General features: G+C 43.5%; 1 protein-coding gene across 2 annotated transcripts in view; it reads left to right on the forward strand.

Moving 5' to 3' along the window:
- The window catches only part of LOC124615777, an 86,076-nt gene extending 78,056 nt beyond the window's left edge, over positions 1–8,020 (forward strand). For both annotated transcript variants that reach the window (XM_047143878.1, XM_047143877.1), the window contains exon 6: positions 6,510–8,020. In XM_047143878.1, coding sequence (XP_046999834.1) covers positions 6,510–7,891 — 1,382 coding nt within the window. In that variant the 3' untranslated portion in view covers positions 7,892–8,020. The remainder of the gene's footprint in view (positions 1–6,509) is intronic.
- Positions 8,021–14,398: the final 6,378 nt, after the last annotated feature.

A 14,398-nucleotide genomic window follows, 5' to 3' on the forward strand; every position in this document is an offset into this window, starting at 1 on the left:
TACTTATGACCAGATATTCTGTATTTTCTTCATTAACATATAATCCCGCTTTCTCAGCAATTTCGTAATAATTTTGCATCATTTTGGTTAATTCTGTTTGGGAACTACTTATTAATGTTACATCATCTGCATAGGCAAGTCTAGTAATTTTCATCCCCTGCATTTGGATCAGTTTAGTTTTACTAAATTCTCTATCGATCTTCTCTAAGACGAGGTTAAATAAGATAGATGAAATGGCGTCTCTTTCTCTCAGTCCAGTGAACACCTTAACGTTTTCTGTTTCTCCTACAGGTGTTTCGATCGACATAAAGTTTCATCTGTACATATTTTAATTAATCTGATAAGCTTTGATGGTATTTCAAATACCCTCAATATATTTAGTAGTGTCTCTCGGTGTATGCTATCGTAGGCCATTTTGAAAAGCCTTTTGGAAATCTAAAAATGTGGAATCAATTTGACATCGCCTGTCGGTAGTTATTACTTCGTGCGAATAACGACCTAGTTGTGTTTCACAAGGACGATGTTTTCTGAATTCATGCTGACTTTGTGTCAACCATCCTACTGTATAGAGATGTTAGTGGTATGGGTCTGCAATTCAGCGGAGCACATAGCTAGATCAGACAAAACAAAATGGCGCGGCCGATCCTCCTTATCAATGGAATGCGCCACCTTTTTGTGGCCACTCCTAATAGCTATGATCATTAGTCAGCAAAGGAGTAAATACTGATGTAATGTTGTACAGTACACTGTTCTCAGTCACCAATAAAAATATCTGCAATTATGCACATCGCCCGCATCTCGTGGTCGTGCGGTAGCGTTCTCGCTTCCCACGCCCGGGTTCCCGGGTTCGATTCCCGGCGGGGTCAGGGATTTTCTCTGCCTCGTGATGGCTGGGTGTTGTGTGCTGTTCTTAGGTTAGTTAGGTTTAAGTAGTTCTAAGTTCTAGGGGACTTATGACCACAGCAGTTGAGTCCCATAGTGCTCAGAGCCATTTGAATTATGCACATCGCACCCTGTATGCCAGGACTGCCGGCCGCTGTGGCCGAGCGGTTCTAAGCGCTTCAGTCCGGAACCGCGCTGCTGCTACGGTCGCATGTTCGAATGCTACCTCGGGCATAGATGTGTGTGATGACCTAAGGTTAGTTAGGTTTAAGTAGTTCTAAGTTCTAGGGGACTGATGACCTCAGATGTTGAGTCTCATAGTGCTCAGAGCCATTTGAACCATTTATAACCTGAAAATAAACAGGACATTAGTTACGTAACTTCGTTTTTCGAGGTGATAATACTGCCCAACAACTATTTTTTTCACTTTGCAACTCAAAGTTTAGTCGTTTTGGATTGATAAAGCGGCTATGACAAAGAAGAATGTTAATTAGCTGCAGTTTCTGTGATATACAGTAGGTCTAAGTACTTTATATCAATAGATTAAGAGAAAACGATACATTTTAATTAGGAATGCCAACAACAGTGAAAGTACATTTTACAGTTTCTTAATGACGATTTCTGTTGTGTCGGCTACCATGGGAGAGATCGCCGACACAAACAAGGAAGGGAAGAAGTTGTGATGGCAGGTGGCAGGAATCCAAAGTGATCTGTATATAATACTTTAAAAAAGTAGAACATTTTATTTCTAAAAGGAAATAACCAGGTCGTTGTTGTGGTCTTCAGTCCTGAGACTGGTATGATGCAGCTCTCCATGCTACTCTATCCTGTGCAAGCTTCTTCATCTCCCAGTACCTACTGCAGCCTACATCCTTCTGAATCTGCTTAGTGTATTCATCTCTTGGTCTCCCTCTACGATTTTTACCCTCCACGCTGCCCTCCAATACTAAATTGGTCATCCCTCGATGTCTCAGAACATGTCCTACCAACCGATCGCTTCTTCTAGTCAAGTTGTGCCACAAGCTCCTCTTCTCCCCAATTCTATTCATTACCTCCTCATTAGTTATGTGGTCTACCCATCTAATCTTCAGCATTCTTCTGTAGCACCACATTCCGAAAGCTTCTATTCTCTTCTTGTCTATACTATTTATCGTCCATGTTTCACTTCCATACATGGCTACACTCCATACAAATACTTTCTGAAACGACTTCCTGACACTTAAATCTACACTCGATGTTAACAAATTTTTCTTCTTCAGAAACGCTTTCCTTGCCATTGCCAGTCTACTTTTTATATCCTCTCAACTTCGACCATCGTCAGTTATTTTGCTCCCCAAATAGCAAAACTCCTTTACTACTTTAAGTGTCTCATTTCCTAATCTAATTCCCTCAGCATCACCCGACTTAATTCGACTACATTCCATTATCCTCGTTTTACTTTTGTTGATGTTCATCTTATATTCTCCTTTCAAGACACTGTCCATTCCGTTCAACTGCTCTTCCAAGTCCTTTGCTGTCTCTGACAGAATTACAATGTCATCGGCGAACCTCAAAGTTTTTATTTCTTCTCCACGGATTTTAATTCCTACTCCGAACTTTTCTTTTGTTTCCTTTACTGCTTGCTCAATATACAGATTGAATAGCATCGGGGAGGCACTACAGCCCTGTCTCACCCCCTTCCCAACCACTGCTTCCCTTTCGTGTCCCTCGACTCTTATAACTGCCATCTGCTTTCTGTAGAAATTCTAAATAGCCTTTCGCTCTCTGTATTATACCCCTGCCACCTTCAGAATTTGAAAGAGAGTATTCCAATCAACATTGTCAAAAGCTTTCTCTAAGTCTACAAATGCTAGAAACGTAGGTTTGCCTTTCCTTAATCTTTCTTCTAAGATAAGTCGTAGGGTCAGTATTGCCTCACGTATTCCAACATTTCTACGGAATCCAAACTGATCTTCCCCAAGGTCGGCATCTATCAGTTTTTCCATTCGTCTGTAAATAATTCGCGTTAGTATTTTGCAGCTGTGACTTATTAAACTGATAGTTCGTTAATTTTCACATCTGTCAAAACCTGCTTTCTTTGGGATTGGAATAATTATATTCTTCTTGAAGTCTGGGGGTATTTCGCCTGTCTCATACATCTTGCTCACCAGATGGTAGAGTGATGTCAGGACTGGCTCTCCCAAGGCTGTCAATATTTCTAATGGAATGTTGTCTACTCCCGGGGCCTTGTTCCTGACTCTGGTCTCTCAGTGCTCTGTCAAACTCTTCACGCAGTATCGTATCTCCCATTTCATCTTCATCTACATCCTCTTCCATTTCCATAATATTGTCGTCAAGTACATTGCCCTTGTATAGACCCTCTATATATTCCTTCCACCTTTCTGCATTCCCTTCTTTGCTTAGAACTGGGTTTCCATCAAAGCTCTTCATATTCATGCAAGTGGTTCTCCTTTCTCCAAACGTCTCTTTAATTTTCCTATACGCAGTATCTATCTTACCCCTAGTGAGATAAGCCTCTACATCCTTACATTTGTCCTCTGGCCATGCCTGCATAGCCATTTTGCACTTCCTGTCGATCTCATTTTTGAGACGTTTGTATTCCTTTTTGCCTGCTTCATTTACTGCATTTTTATATTTTCTCCTTTCATCAATTAAATTCAATATTTCTTCTGCTACCCAAGGGTTTCTACTAGCCCTCGTCTTTTTACCTATTTGGTCCTCTGCTGCCTTCACTATTTCATCCCTCAAAGTTACCCATTCTTCTTCTACCGTATTTCTTTCCCCCATTCCTGTCAGTTCTTCCCTTATGCTCTCCCTGAAACTCTGTACAACCTCTGGTTCTTTCAGTTTATCCAGGTCCCATCTCCTTAAATTCCCACCTTTTTGCAGTTTCTTCAGTTTTAATCTACAGTTCATAACCAATAGATTGTCTTACAATTTAAAACCTGGTTCCTAAATCTCTGTCTTACCATTATATAATCTATCTGAAACCTGTCAGTATCTTCAGGCTTCTTCCATGTATACAACCTTCTTTCATGATTCTTAAACCAAGTGTTACCTACGATTAAGTTATGCTCTGTGCAAAATTCTACCAGACGGCTTCCTCTTTCATTTGTTAGCCCCAATCCATATTCACCTACTATGTTTCCTTCTCTCCCTTTTCCTACGCAGCCGGCCGATGTGGTCGAGTGGTTCTAGGCGCTTCAGTCCGGAACCACGTGGCTGCTACGGTCGCAGGTTCGAATCCTGCCTCGGGCATGGATGTGTGTGATGTCCTTAGGTTAAATAAGTTTAAGTAGTTCTAAGTCTAGGTGTCTGATGACCTGAGATGTTAAGTCCCATAGTGCTCAGAGCCATTTTCCTACGCTTGAATTCCAGTCACCCATGACTATTAAATTTTCGTCTCCCTTCACTATTTGAATAATTTCTTTTATCTCCTCATACATTTCATCAATTTCTTCATCATCTGCAGAGCTAGTTGGCATATAAACTTGTACTACTGTAGTAGGCGTGGGCTTCGTGTCTTGGCCACAATAATGCGTTCGCTATGCTGTTTGTAGTAGCTTACTCGTACTCCTATTTTTTTATTCATTATTAAACCTACTCCTGCATTACCCCCATTTGATTTTGTATTTATAACCCTGTATTCACCTGACCAAAAGTCTTGTTCCTCCTGCCACCGAACTTCACTAATTCCCACTATATCTAACTTTAACCTATCCATTTCCCTTTTTAAATTTTCTAACCTACCTGCCCGATTAGGGGATCTGACATTCCACGCTCCGATCCGTAGAACGCCAGTTTTCTTTCTCCTGATTACGACGTCCTCTTGAGTAGTCGCCGCCCGGAGATCCGAATGGGGGACTATTTTACCTCCGGAATATTTTACCCAAGAGGACGCCATCATCAGATAAACATACAGTAAAGCTGCATTCCCTCGGGAAAAATTACTGCTGTAGTGTCCCCTTGCTTTCAGCCGTAAGTAGTACCAGCACAGCAAGGCAGTTTTGGTTAGTGTTAAAAGGCCAGATCAGTCAATCATCCAGACTGTTGCCCCTGCAACTACTGAAAAGGCTGCTGCCCCTCTTCAGGAACCACACGTTTGTCTGGCCACTCAACAGATACCCCTCCGTTGTGGTTGCACCTACGGTACGGCTATCTGTATCGTTGAGGCACGCAAGCCTCCCCACCAACGGCAAGTTCCGTGGTTCATGGGGGGGGGGGGGGGGGGGGGGGGGGGGTAGAAGCATTACTTCACGTTATGATTGGCGTGATGATCTCCCTGTGTCTCTTACATGCAATTACGTTTACATTCTATTACTACTCGCGGAACACAGGCTAAGTATCATCTTCCTATTATCAGTACTGAACCTCTCGAAGTCTGCGACCGAATTGGGCCCGACCAGCGATCGGCGGCTGGTTAAGTCAGCGTTGACAGGGGGCGCTGAATTCTGTTTTCCTGGAGGTGTGGCGCTGCCTGCTCTTTCCACTGGCCCGCTGGTCAGCGCCTTGCTGATTCCTCGGTGCTGTGCTGGTCAGTGTGCAGTCGATGCTTGAGGACTGCACAGTTACAATTTAAGAGTTCTAAACTGATGCAAGAATTCCTGGCAGTGGGTTGGGTCTGAAGTGACAGTAGGGTTATGAGATTGTTGCCTTTTGGTTTGCCTTGGTCCGAGTGATTTATCATCTTTTTCTCCAAAATCAGACTCATGGCTTGTGGAAGCTTGTCGAGTTCTTCTACTTCCACACTGTTTTCATTTTGTACTTGAAGCTCATAATTTTAGGGTGAAGTAGGAGCTGGTCGATTATCAGACTGTGGAATATGGCGAATAACAGATGGAATGTTAGGGTATTGAACGGTTCCTCTTTTCTTTATTGACAATCGTGCTTTTATAGGTGGAGTTAAGCAGAAATAGCAGTCATCTGTATGATCTGTAGACTCCCACCAAACCACAGGTACAAAAAAGCCATAGATCTCTTCATTTTTCAGTCATTCCCGTACTAAGTTAACAACAGCTGCACAACTTATGCGGGGCCCATGACTAAATCCTGGTTCCATAGGTTCATCCCATTATAGTTCTGATAGGCAGTCTTCACAACAGGTATCAGATTGTGTTTCTCTGGTGAAAATGTCATTTCACCACTAACACAATAAAATTATCCACTGAATTTAAACATTTTCGTGGAATTTTAGTTGAACAAATTTTACAGTTCAAAAGCGCAAGTAAACCAGAAATTCTGCACTAAGTGCAACTTAGTAATATAAAACTCACAGTCACAGTAACAGTAAAAATGTTCTTAACCTATGTACAGCTCGTGAACGTGATGTGATAACTCCAAAACAAAGTTACACCACACTGACAATGCATACCAATGACCTGTCGTTGTTTCTCCAAAACAAGAGCTAATCGGTCATTTTATGATGATTTTGTCATTAAGCTGGTGAAAACATGTAAGAATAAGCAGTGTTTGAGCCCACAAGATTTTCATTGTTGGGCAGTGTAATTAAAACTTTCTGTGTATCCCTGGGACTGTAAGAATTAAGCGGTATTTTTAGGTAGCAATGTTTTCCTCATGTCCATTGTCGACAAAACAGCAATACATTAACACTGTCTCATTGCTCGCAGGTTTTTCCTGTTCCTGTCCTCCGTTTGAGTGCGTCTGCACACGGCAGACAGCGGGCCCGCAGGGCAGCTTCTACACTGGCTCCCAGTACCAAGGCACTGTGGCACACACGGACTGGCTGCAGGAGCACCTGCACCAGATGGGGGCTCTGCCAGTGCACGAAGAACCACCCCCAGTGCCGCCCTCCTTCTTCGGCCTGCCGGCCGAGGACAGCAGCGGTGCCATCCAGTCGCACCACCACCAGCAACCTCAGTACGACTTCACTGCCGCCGCCGGGGACCTCTTCCAGCCGGACGAGATCTTCCAGTTGGACCAGCCATTGCGGACTCCAGACTACGGCGCCCTGTTGCACCAGCAGCAGCAACCGCCACACCCCCACCACCAGCACCACAGCCACGAAGACCTGCTGGAGCAGGGCCGGAGTGGCAGCGAGGCAGCACACTCGCCCCCCATGTTGCTGGACTTGGGAAGTGGCGTCGTCAAGTCTGAGCCAGCACCAGAGCCCTACTGGCTGGTGACGCAGCCGCAGCCGGCGCAGCACCACATCACCGCCGCCGATGAGAGTGACAGCTGCTCCAGCAGGTTCGCCGCCTGCTCCCCAGACAGTGGTGCGCCCATCACCACCGGCGTGGACGACTCGGTGGGCAATGACGGCCTCGGCTTCGGCGACCCCTCCTTGCGGATGCAGTGTGCTGAGGGTTTGCAGAGCGTCCCCTGCACCACGCCAGACTTGCAACCGGATTTGGCAGCCTCAAATAAGAACGACGTCGACTGCGTGCCAGTGCTCCCCTATGGTCTCGAAGACGGCAGGGATAAGATGCAGGTGGCAAACGGACAGTCCAGTTCTGTGCACAACGTCCAGGGCATGGTCTACTATGACGCGAGGGACGCTTTCCAGCACCACGATGAGGGCCTACACGAGTTCCATTCCTACAGTTCGAGCAGCGAACACCTGTACAAAGGACGCCCCCAAGACCAGTCTGACCGAGTCACGTGTGATGCGAGTAATGACCTCCTCAAGAACTACCGGTATCCCACTGGTGACTCCACGTTCGACCCACGACTGCAGACCAGGGATCTGATTACCCCGGGTTTCGCCACAAACTGTTCCTCTGGTGTAGCCATGGGTGACGAGAACGTTCACTGCCCAATCGTCGATTACCCACTCAACAGTGTTGTCGGGATGTATTGCACAGATGGTGACATTGAAATGCAGGACAGGAGAAACACTGCGAGTGGTGATAGCCTGAGAATGATGTGTGTGAACGCTTCTGATGACCCCATGCACGAGTTCCGAATAAACTGCTCCTTACCCAGTGACGGCTTCCACTCACCTCCACACTTCCACGGCAGTCCTCACTTCCAGCACGTAGCAAACCACTGATGTCCAGAGCGAACGTTTGCACGTGGCGTTTTATTGACTGGCTCACTTTTGTTTTACAAAGTTGCTGTTACAGATTACTTCTGAAGCTTCATGTTTGTACATAGAATAAATGCTATATTAGCAATTCTATTATTGAAAACTTTTTTAACTTTTTTACTTTATATGCATGAAATCCCACAGTGTTATTCTTATGGTTGAACATAAACCTGTACCATATTTTACCTTCGTGTATTACGCAATGAACTGCATGAACAACCTGGTGAGTTGGTTTTTCGTAATAGAAGGGCTTTGTTCCAAACAATCCAGTAAATCTGATTGTATTAGTACAGATCGTCTACCAGGTTACTGTTCAGTCAAAAGCGAAATGCCATCTGATTTGTGGAGACCACCAAATTACCCGTATCAAAAATGGTTCAAATGGCTCTTAGCACTATGGGACTTAACATCGATGGTCATCAGTCCCCTAGAACTTAGAACTACTTAAACCTAACTAACCTAAGGACAGCACACAACACCCAGCCATCACGAGGCAGAGAAAATCCCTGACCCCGCCGGGAATCGAACCCGGGAACCCGGGCGTGGGAAGCGAGAACGCTACCGCACGACCACGAGATGCGGGCTTACCCGTATCAATCAGTATGCGATTATATGCGATAAATACCATATATTACACTCTCTTCTGCTTCACAAGAGCACTGATAAAAAGATGGTCTGTATTTTATCAACGCCCTTACTTACTGACTCATGTTACCTACAGTTTCACAAATGTCTTGGTCGTATCCAAGTAAATCTGACTAAAACTTAAACTAACGTTTGTCTGATGAAATATTCCAAGCATTTAGAATATGTAATACTTGTAACACAGACACAACAGTCATCGATATAACTCGCAACAAATAAACCAACAGCCGTACTTTCATCTCTAATTTATTCCAGAGGCAACCGGTTTCGGTATTCCATTAAGTCAACATCAGTCCCTTTATGGCAACATAGTGGCTAAACCTGTACTGTCAGATAAAATATAAAGCAAAAGCGAACCAGTATCCGCACCGGCGTATGTATCACAGCTGTATACTCGTAAACGATCTGAGCGTTCAGATATTTTACGACTGTACAGCCATGGTATGGTGCGGATAGTGGTTTGCTTTTGCGTGATACTCATATTTTGTCTGACATTACAAGCTCAGCCACCATGATACCATAGAGGGCTTGATGAGGCATGATGGAATGTCGAAAAAGGTTGCCTCTGGAGTAAATCAGAGATGAAAATTCGGCTGTTGGTTTATTTATTGATTGTTATATCCATATATCGTCCTGTTGTCCCTCATAGTAAGGATGGATTAAGTGAAAAACTCATCGACAGCTTAAATTTATGTTGAATGAAGCGTATTCGTAGAAGCTGTCTACTAAAAGGGTGGTCAGAAGAAGCACTAGCGACGGGCGGAGAATCAGAAATGCTGCAGTAACAATATTAACAGTTTGGTTGTGACAGAGTGAACTGGAATTGTTTGGAAGTAGCACCTTGATTTTTGATAGCTGGGAATCTGAGGCTTCAGTTGGTACCACAAACGTCTTGTCAATGGACGCCGTAACTTCCTCTAAATTATAATCAATAATAACGTCAGAACTAGCTAGGTACAGTGATATAACTAAAGAGATCCAGTAACAAGACAGTTGTGACAAAACGCGATGCACAAAAGATGTTACTGCGATAGGAATCTAGTCCAAGACTAGAAATCAAAAAGCAACATCGTTAGTATAATTATCCTATAATAGCGAAAAGAAATTGAATGTTCTTAACTGCATTCCAACAGCCAGCTGAAAATCATTCGTCAAATTGAGTATCCGGATTTGAAAACCCCTGACACTTTGTCATCGCAGTTAGGAGCATCAACGTCAAACCAATGCAACTACAGACAGAACGAGAAACTAAAGTAGACTTACCGAGTATCTAATAAAACAGTTTATGTTCGATCTGTGTGGGAGCAACCTAGTCTGGTATTATCGGCTATATTTCCTTTTTCGCTTAATTTACATACGTTGTGGCAGAACTATTAAATTTTACAATGAATCATTCAAAGAAGAAATATCACCTTGATGTATTTACGTTCCTTTTGCAGTGTACTGGAAAATTAAAATCGCGAATGTGATCCTTCTTTCAGAAGCATTAATTTTCGTTTGTAGTTTACGATAATATAGGTGTAAATATCCAAAGGTGGAATATTTCAAATCTTAGCCCATTGCAGATGTCATATCTTTTCAAAATTATCCCAGCATGCTGGAATAATGGCACATGGCTTTCCGGATGGAAACGTTTAGGAGGGGAGACATTCCAAAACTATTGTTAGAAGCCAGAAGAATGGAGTTAATTTCCGTTTAGTTTGTTACTGAGATAGGCCCAGACGAAAATATCGAGGTAGGTGCAGCCTGCACCACCTATGTGTATTAATTTTAGAGGTTATACATTTGTGACGAGTCACATCTACCTTTGAGCTATTGTTTCCACCTCGGTTCAGACTGCAGGACGCTCCTGAGTAGAGCTAAGCTATTAATAAAATTCGTATCCAAGATTCGCCATCTACTGTCTATTCAACTGAGACCAAAATAGTGAGACGCAACAGTACTAATAGGAGAGCCAGAAAACATTAAAATGGGTGTTCACAGACCACAAACCGGTAATCTAGAATTACGCCCCGCTCCGTTTATCTGCGGCGGTAACTTTTTTTATTGTTGTGTCCATCAATCCTTTAGGTACTCCGTAGAACGTGTTTCTTCTATCCTGAGTATTTTACGTATTTCCCTTCACGGTAGTAGCTCAAATCCGAGCAGTTCTGTGCATTTCAAGCAACAGGCGAAATTTTTTGCCACTGTGTCCTTTAAATCTCACACGAAAATCGTGTTTAGTTATGCCATCGCCCATCTTTATAAATTAAGTACAGATATTAAATCCAGTAGTTGGTAAAGATTTTCGATTAACCACAATTGTACTATAAAAAGAAAATTCTTATTTTTTAATTTTTATTAACAACCACGTTACATCAAAAAATGTTTTACATGTTGAAACATCATACGTATCGAAAACAGAAATAAAATCGATAATTTTTAGGTCAACAGCTTTTAACATCTGTGTTACAAAGAAAACAAATCTCGTGTTTTAATCAAGTTCCTTACGCTATTATTTTGATTCCACTTCTCTTAGAAACCATATTCATCTGCCAGTACAGTCCACCGTGAAGTTTTTTTTTTTTTTTTTTTAAAAAAAATACTTGTCAGGGAGATGTGGCGAAAATCACTCTCCAGATTGTAGCGCTCCAAGAATGGTGTTTCCCACTGTTACATTTCCCTCAATTTTCGGCATAGATAACTCCCACACAAGCAAGAGAAAACAGCTGAAAATCTGAGACGAAGTCATTTGTTCTGTTCTGATTTCTTTCTGGGTCAATAAGAGTACCGAGTGAGGTTCGGTGGCTAGGTAGGAAAGTAGCAACTATGAATTCAAATGTTTCGGTTTCGATCCCCAGTGACTTCGAGGACTTTCATTTGTCTTTTATCGCTTCTGTCTCATCTGTAAATGTTTATTAATGCAAAAACGCCGATCTGCACCGTAGCTCTGAATCCACGTTAAACTGTAGGATTCCCCTACAACTGACTGGGTAAGTCAGTTCAAAGTTCGGAGGAAGACAACGGCATATCACCTCCAACTGGATCATGACTAGTAAAGCACTCCCGCACTCAAACAAATCTTCGGATTGATGAAAGCTTTACCTTTTGAGAGTACTTCCCCACTGGAAAACGTGCATCTCTATAATGTGTAAGAGTGTTGCTTTGTGACCGTAAATTCAATAAACTTCGTCACATTCAGGGGTTGCACGTATTATGACAATATACAAAATTTCTTGAATGAAACATGAAAGTACACTACTGGCCAATAAAACTGCTACACCAAGAAGAAATGCAGATGATAAACGGGTATTCATTGACCAAAAATATTATACTCGAACTGACATGTGCTTACATTTTCACGCAATTTGGGTGCATAGATCCTGAGAAATCAGTACCCAGAACAACCACCTCTGGCCGTAATAACGGCCTTGATACGCCTGGGCATTGAGTCAAACAGAGCTTGGATGGCGTGTACAGGTACAGCTGCCCATGCAGCTTCAACACCGTACCACAGTTCATCAAGATTAGTGACTGGCGTATTGCGACGAGCCAGTTGCTCGGCCACCACTGACAGACGTTGTCAATTGGTGAGAGATCTGGAGAATGTGCTGCCCAGGGCAGCAGTCGAATACGTTCTGTATCCAGAAAGGCCCGTACGGGATCTGCAACATGCGGTCGGGCATTATCCTGCTGAAATGTAGGGTTTCACAGGGATCGAATGATGGGTAGAGTCACGGGTCGTAACAAATCTAAAATGTAACGTACACTGTTCAAAGTGCCGTCAATGTGAACAAGAGGTGACCGAGACGTGTAACCAATGTCACCGCCGGGTGATAGGCCAGTATGGCGATGACGAAAACACGCTTACAATGTGCGTTCACCGCGATGTCGCCAAACACGGATGCGACCATCATGATGCTGTAAACAGAACCTGGATTCATCCGAAAAATTGACGTTTTGCCATTCGTGCACCCAAGTTCGTCGTTGAGCACACCATCGCAGGTGCTCCTGTCTGTGATGCAGTGTCAAGGGAAACCGCAGCCGTGGTCTCCGATCTGATAGTCCATGCTGCTGCAAACGTCGTCGAACTGTTCGTGCAGATGGTTGTTGTCTTACAAACGTCCGCATCTGGTTACTCAGGGATCGAGACGTGGCTGCACGATCCGTTACGGCCATGCGGATAAAATGCCTGTCATCTAGACTGCTAGTGATACGAGGCCGTTGGGATCCAGCTGAACCCACCGATTCAATATTCTGTTAACAGTCATTGGATCTCGATCAACGCGAGCAGTAATGTCGCGATACGATAAAGCGCAATCGCGATAGGCTACAATCCGACCTTTATCAAAGTCGGAAACGTGATAGTACGCATTTCTCCTCCTTACGCGAAGCATCACAACAACGTTTCACCAGGCAACGCCAGTCAACTGACATGGAAACGTTCCTCGTGTCAGCATGTTGTAGGTGTCGCCACCGACGCCAGCCTTGTGTGAATGCTCTGAAAAGCTAATCATTTGTATATCACAGCATGTTAATCCTGTCGGTTAAATTTCGCGTCTGTAGCACGTCATCTTCGTGGTGTAGCAATTTTAATGGCCAGTAGTGTAGTTATTTCATCTGTTTTAACTTTTGCTGATGGGAACAGAAGGACATAGGAAAACTTGTTCACTTTTGCAGCAGAGTGTGTGGAAAATAAACCCTTACAGCGAGGTACAAGTTGTATGACGAATGAAGAGCTGTCTCCTTTGGGACTGCTCAGTAAACGTTTTGTGCTTCGATGGTGATGTGAGGAGGGCCGTTGTTGATGCAGACTCACATCCTTCGCAGAGCAGCTTTTCGCAGTTTCATCTTTCTTAAAATTACCATTTCGTACTCGAACATATAAAAGCGCATTCACTTTTGTACTTTGCTCCAGAATTAACGTGGCCGGGTACCTATACTGGAGAAAGAGCACTTCTGCCCGGTTATTTTGTTCTCTACATATTTGTTTGGCAGGAACCATCGAAAAAGATTCAGGTAGATGAGTTATCTATCCGTGGCAAATTGATACATCCACGTTCCGTCACATTACGATCTTCACCCACCACGTGTAAAACTGTTAAGTATTAGTAAGCAGAGCTTCAGACTATGAATCACCTGTCCCTGAATTAAATATTGCTCATCCTACTGCGAACTCTTTTGGCCAGAGGATTCGAGTGTAACGTTTTGGAGATGGCCTCTGATCCGACTCTGAATCATATGGTACCTGCAGACATTCTCCGAACTCGAATCGCCGTTACTTCGTTAAGTGTTTTTGGGCGCCTGGATCTGTTTCATCCAGAAGAAAAGTGTGACACTGTTGTATTCATTAGCAAACAGAAGCCTGTGATTCTAAGAACAGTTTCACACGAAGTGCAATCGTTCCTAGCACTAGCTTTTGCATGCCAGGAGACAACCCGAGAGTAGAAGGAGGCTAAAGCATTCCCTTGCTTGAAAGATAACAAGTGTCAGTAGCTTCAATTGTCAGGAATAGGTAACCAGAGAGTGGTGCTGTGAAATTACGACCGTATGATTTTCAACTCCAGGCATCAGTCAAATATCTTGGTTTATTCATGGGCAATATGCTCCCGGGAAATTTACACATTGCACACGCTACCGAAAAGCTTGGAAAAGCACTGAGTTTGTTACGTTTCCTAATGTGATGCAACTGAGGGAACATTCCAGATGGTAGGACAACCATTATACCATAGTTTTATATAGCCTTATTTTCGTAAAGTCAGGGTGCTGTGGTTTGATTTCTCATTCGGCATTACGTCGTACTGACTTGTTGCAGTCCAAATCATCGATAGTCCCCCTTGCGCCCAT

This window comes from Schistocerca americana, chromosome 5 (assembly GCF_021461395.2).
Source record: "Schistocerca americana isolate TAMUIC-IGC-003095 chromosome 5, iqSchAmer2.1, whole genome shotgun sequence".
Classification (NCBI taxonomy): Eukaryota; Metazoa; Arthropoda; class Insecta; order Orthoptera; family Acrididae; genus Schistocerca; species Schistocerca americana.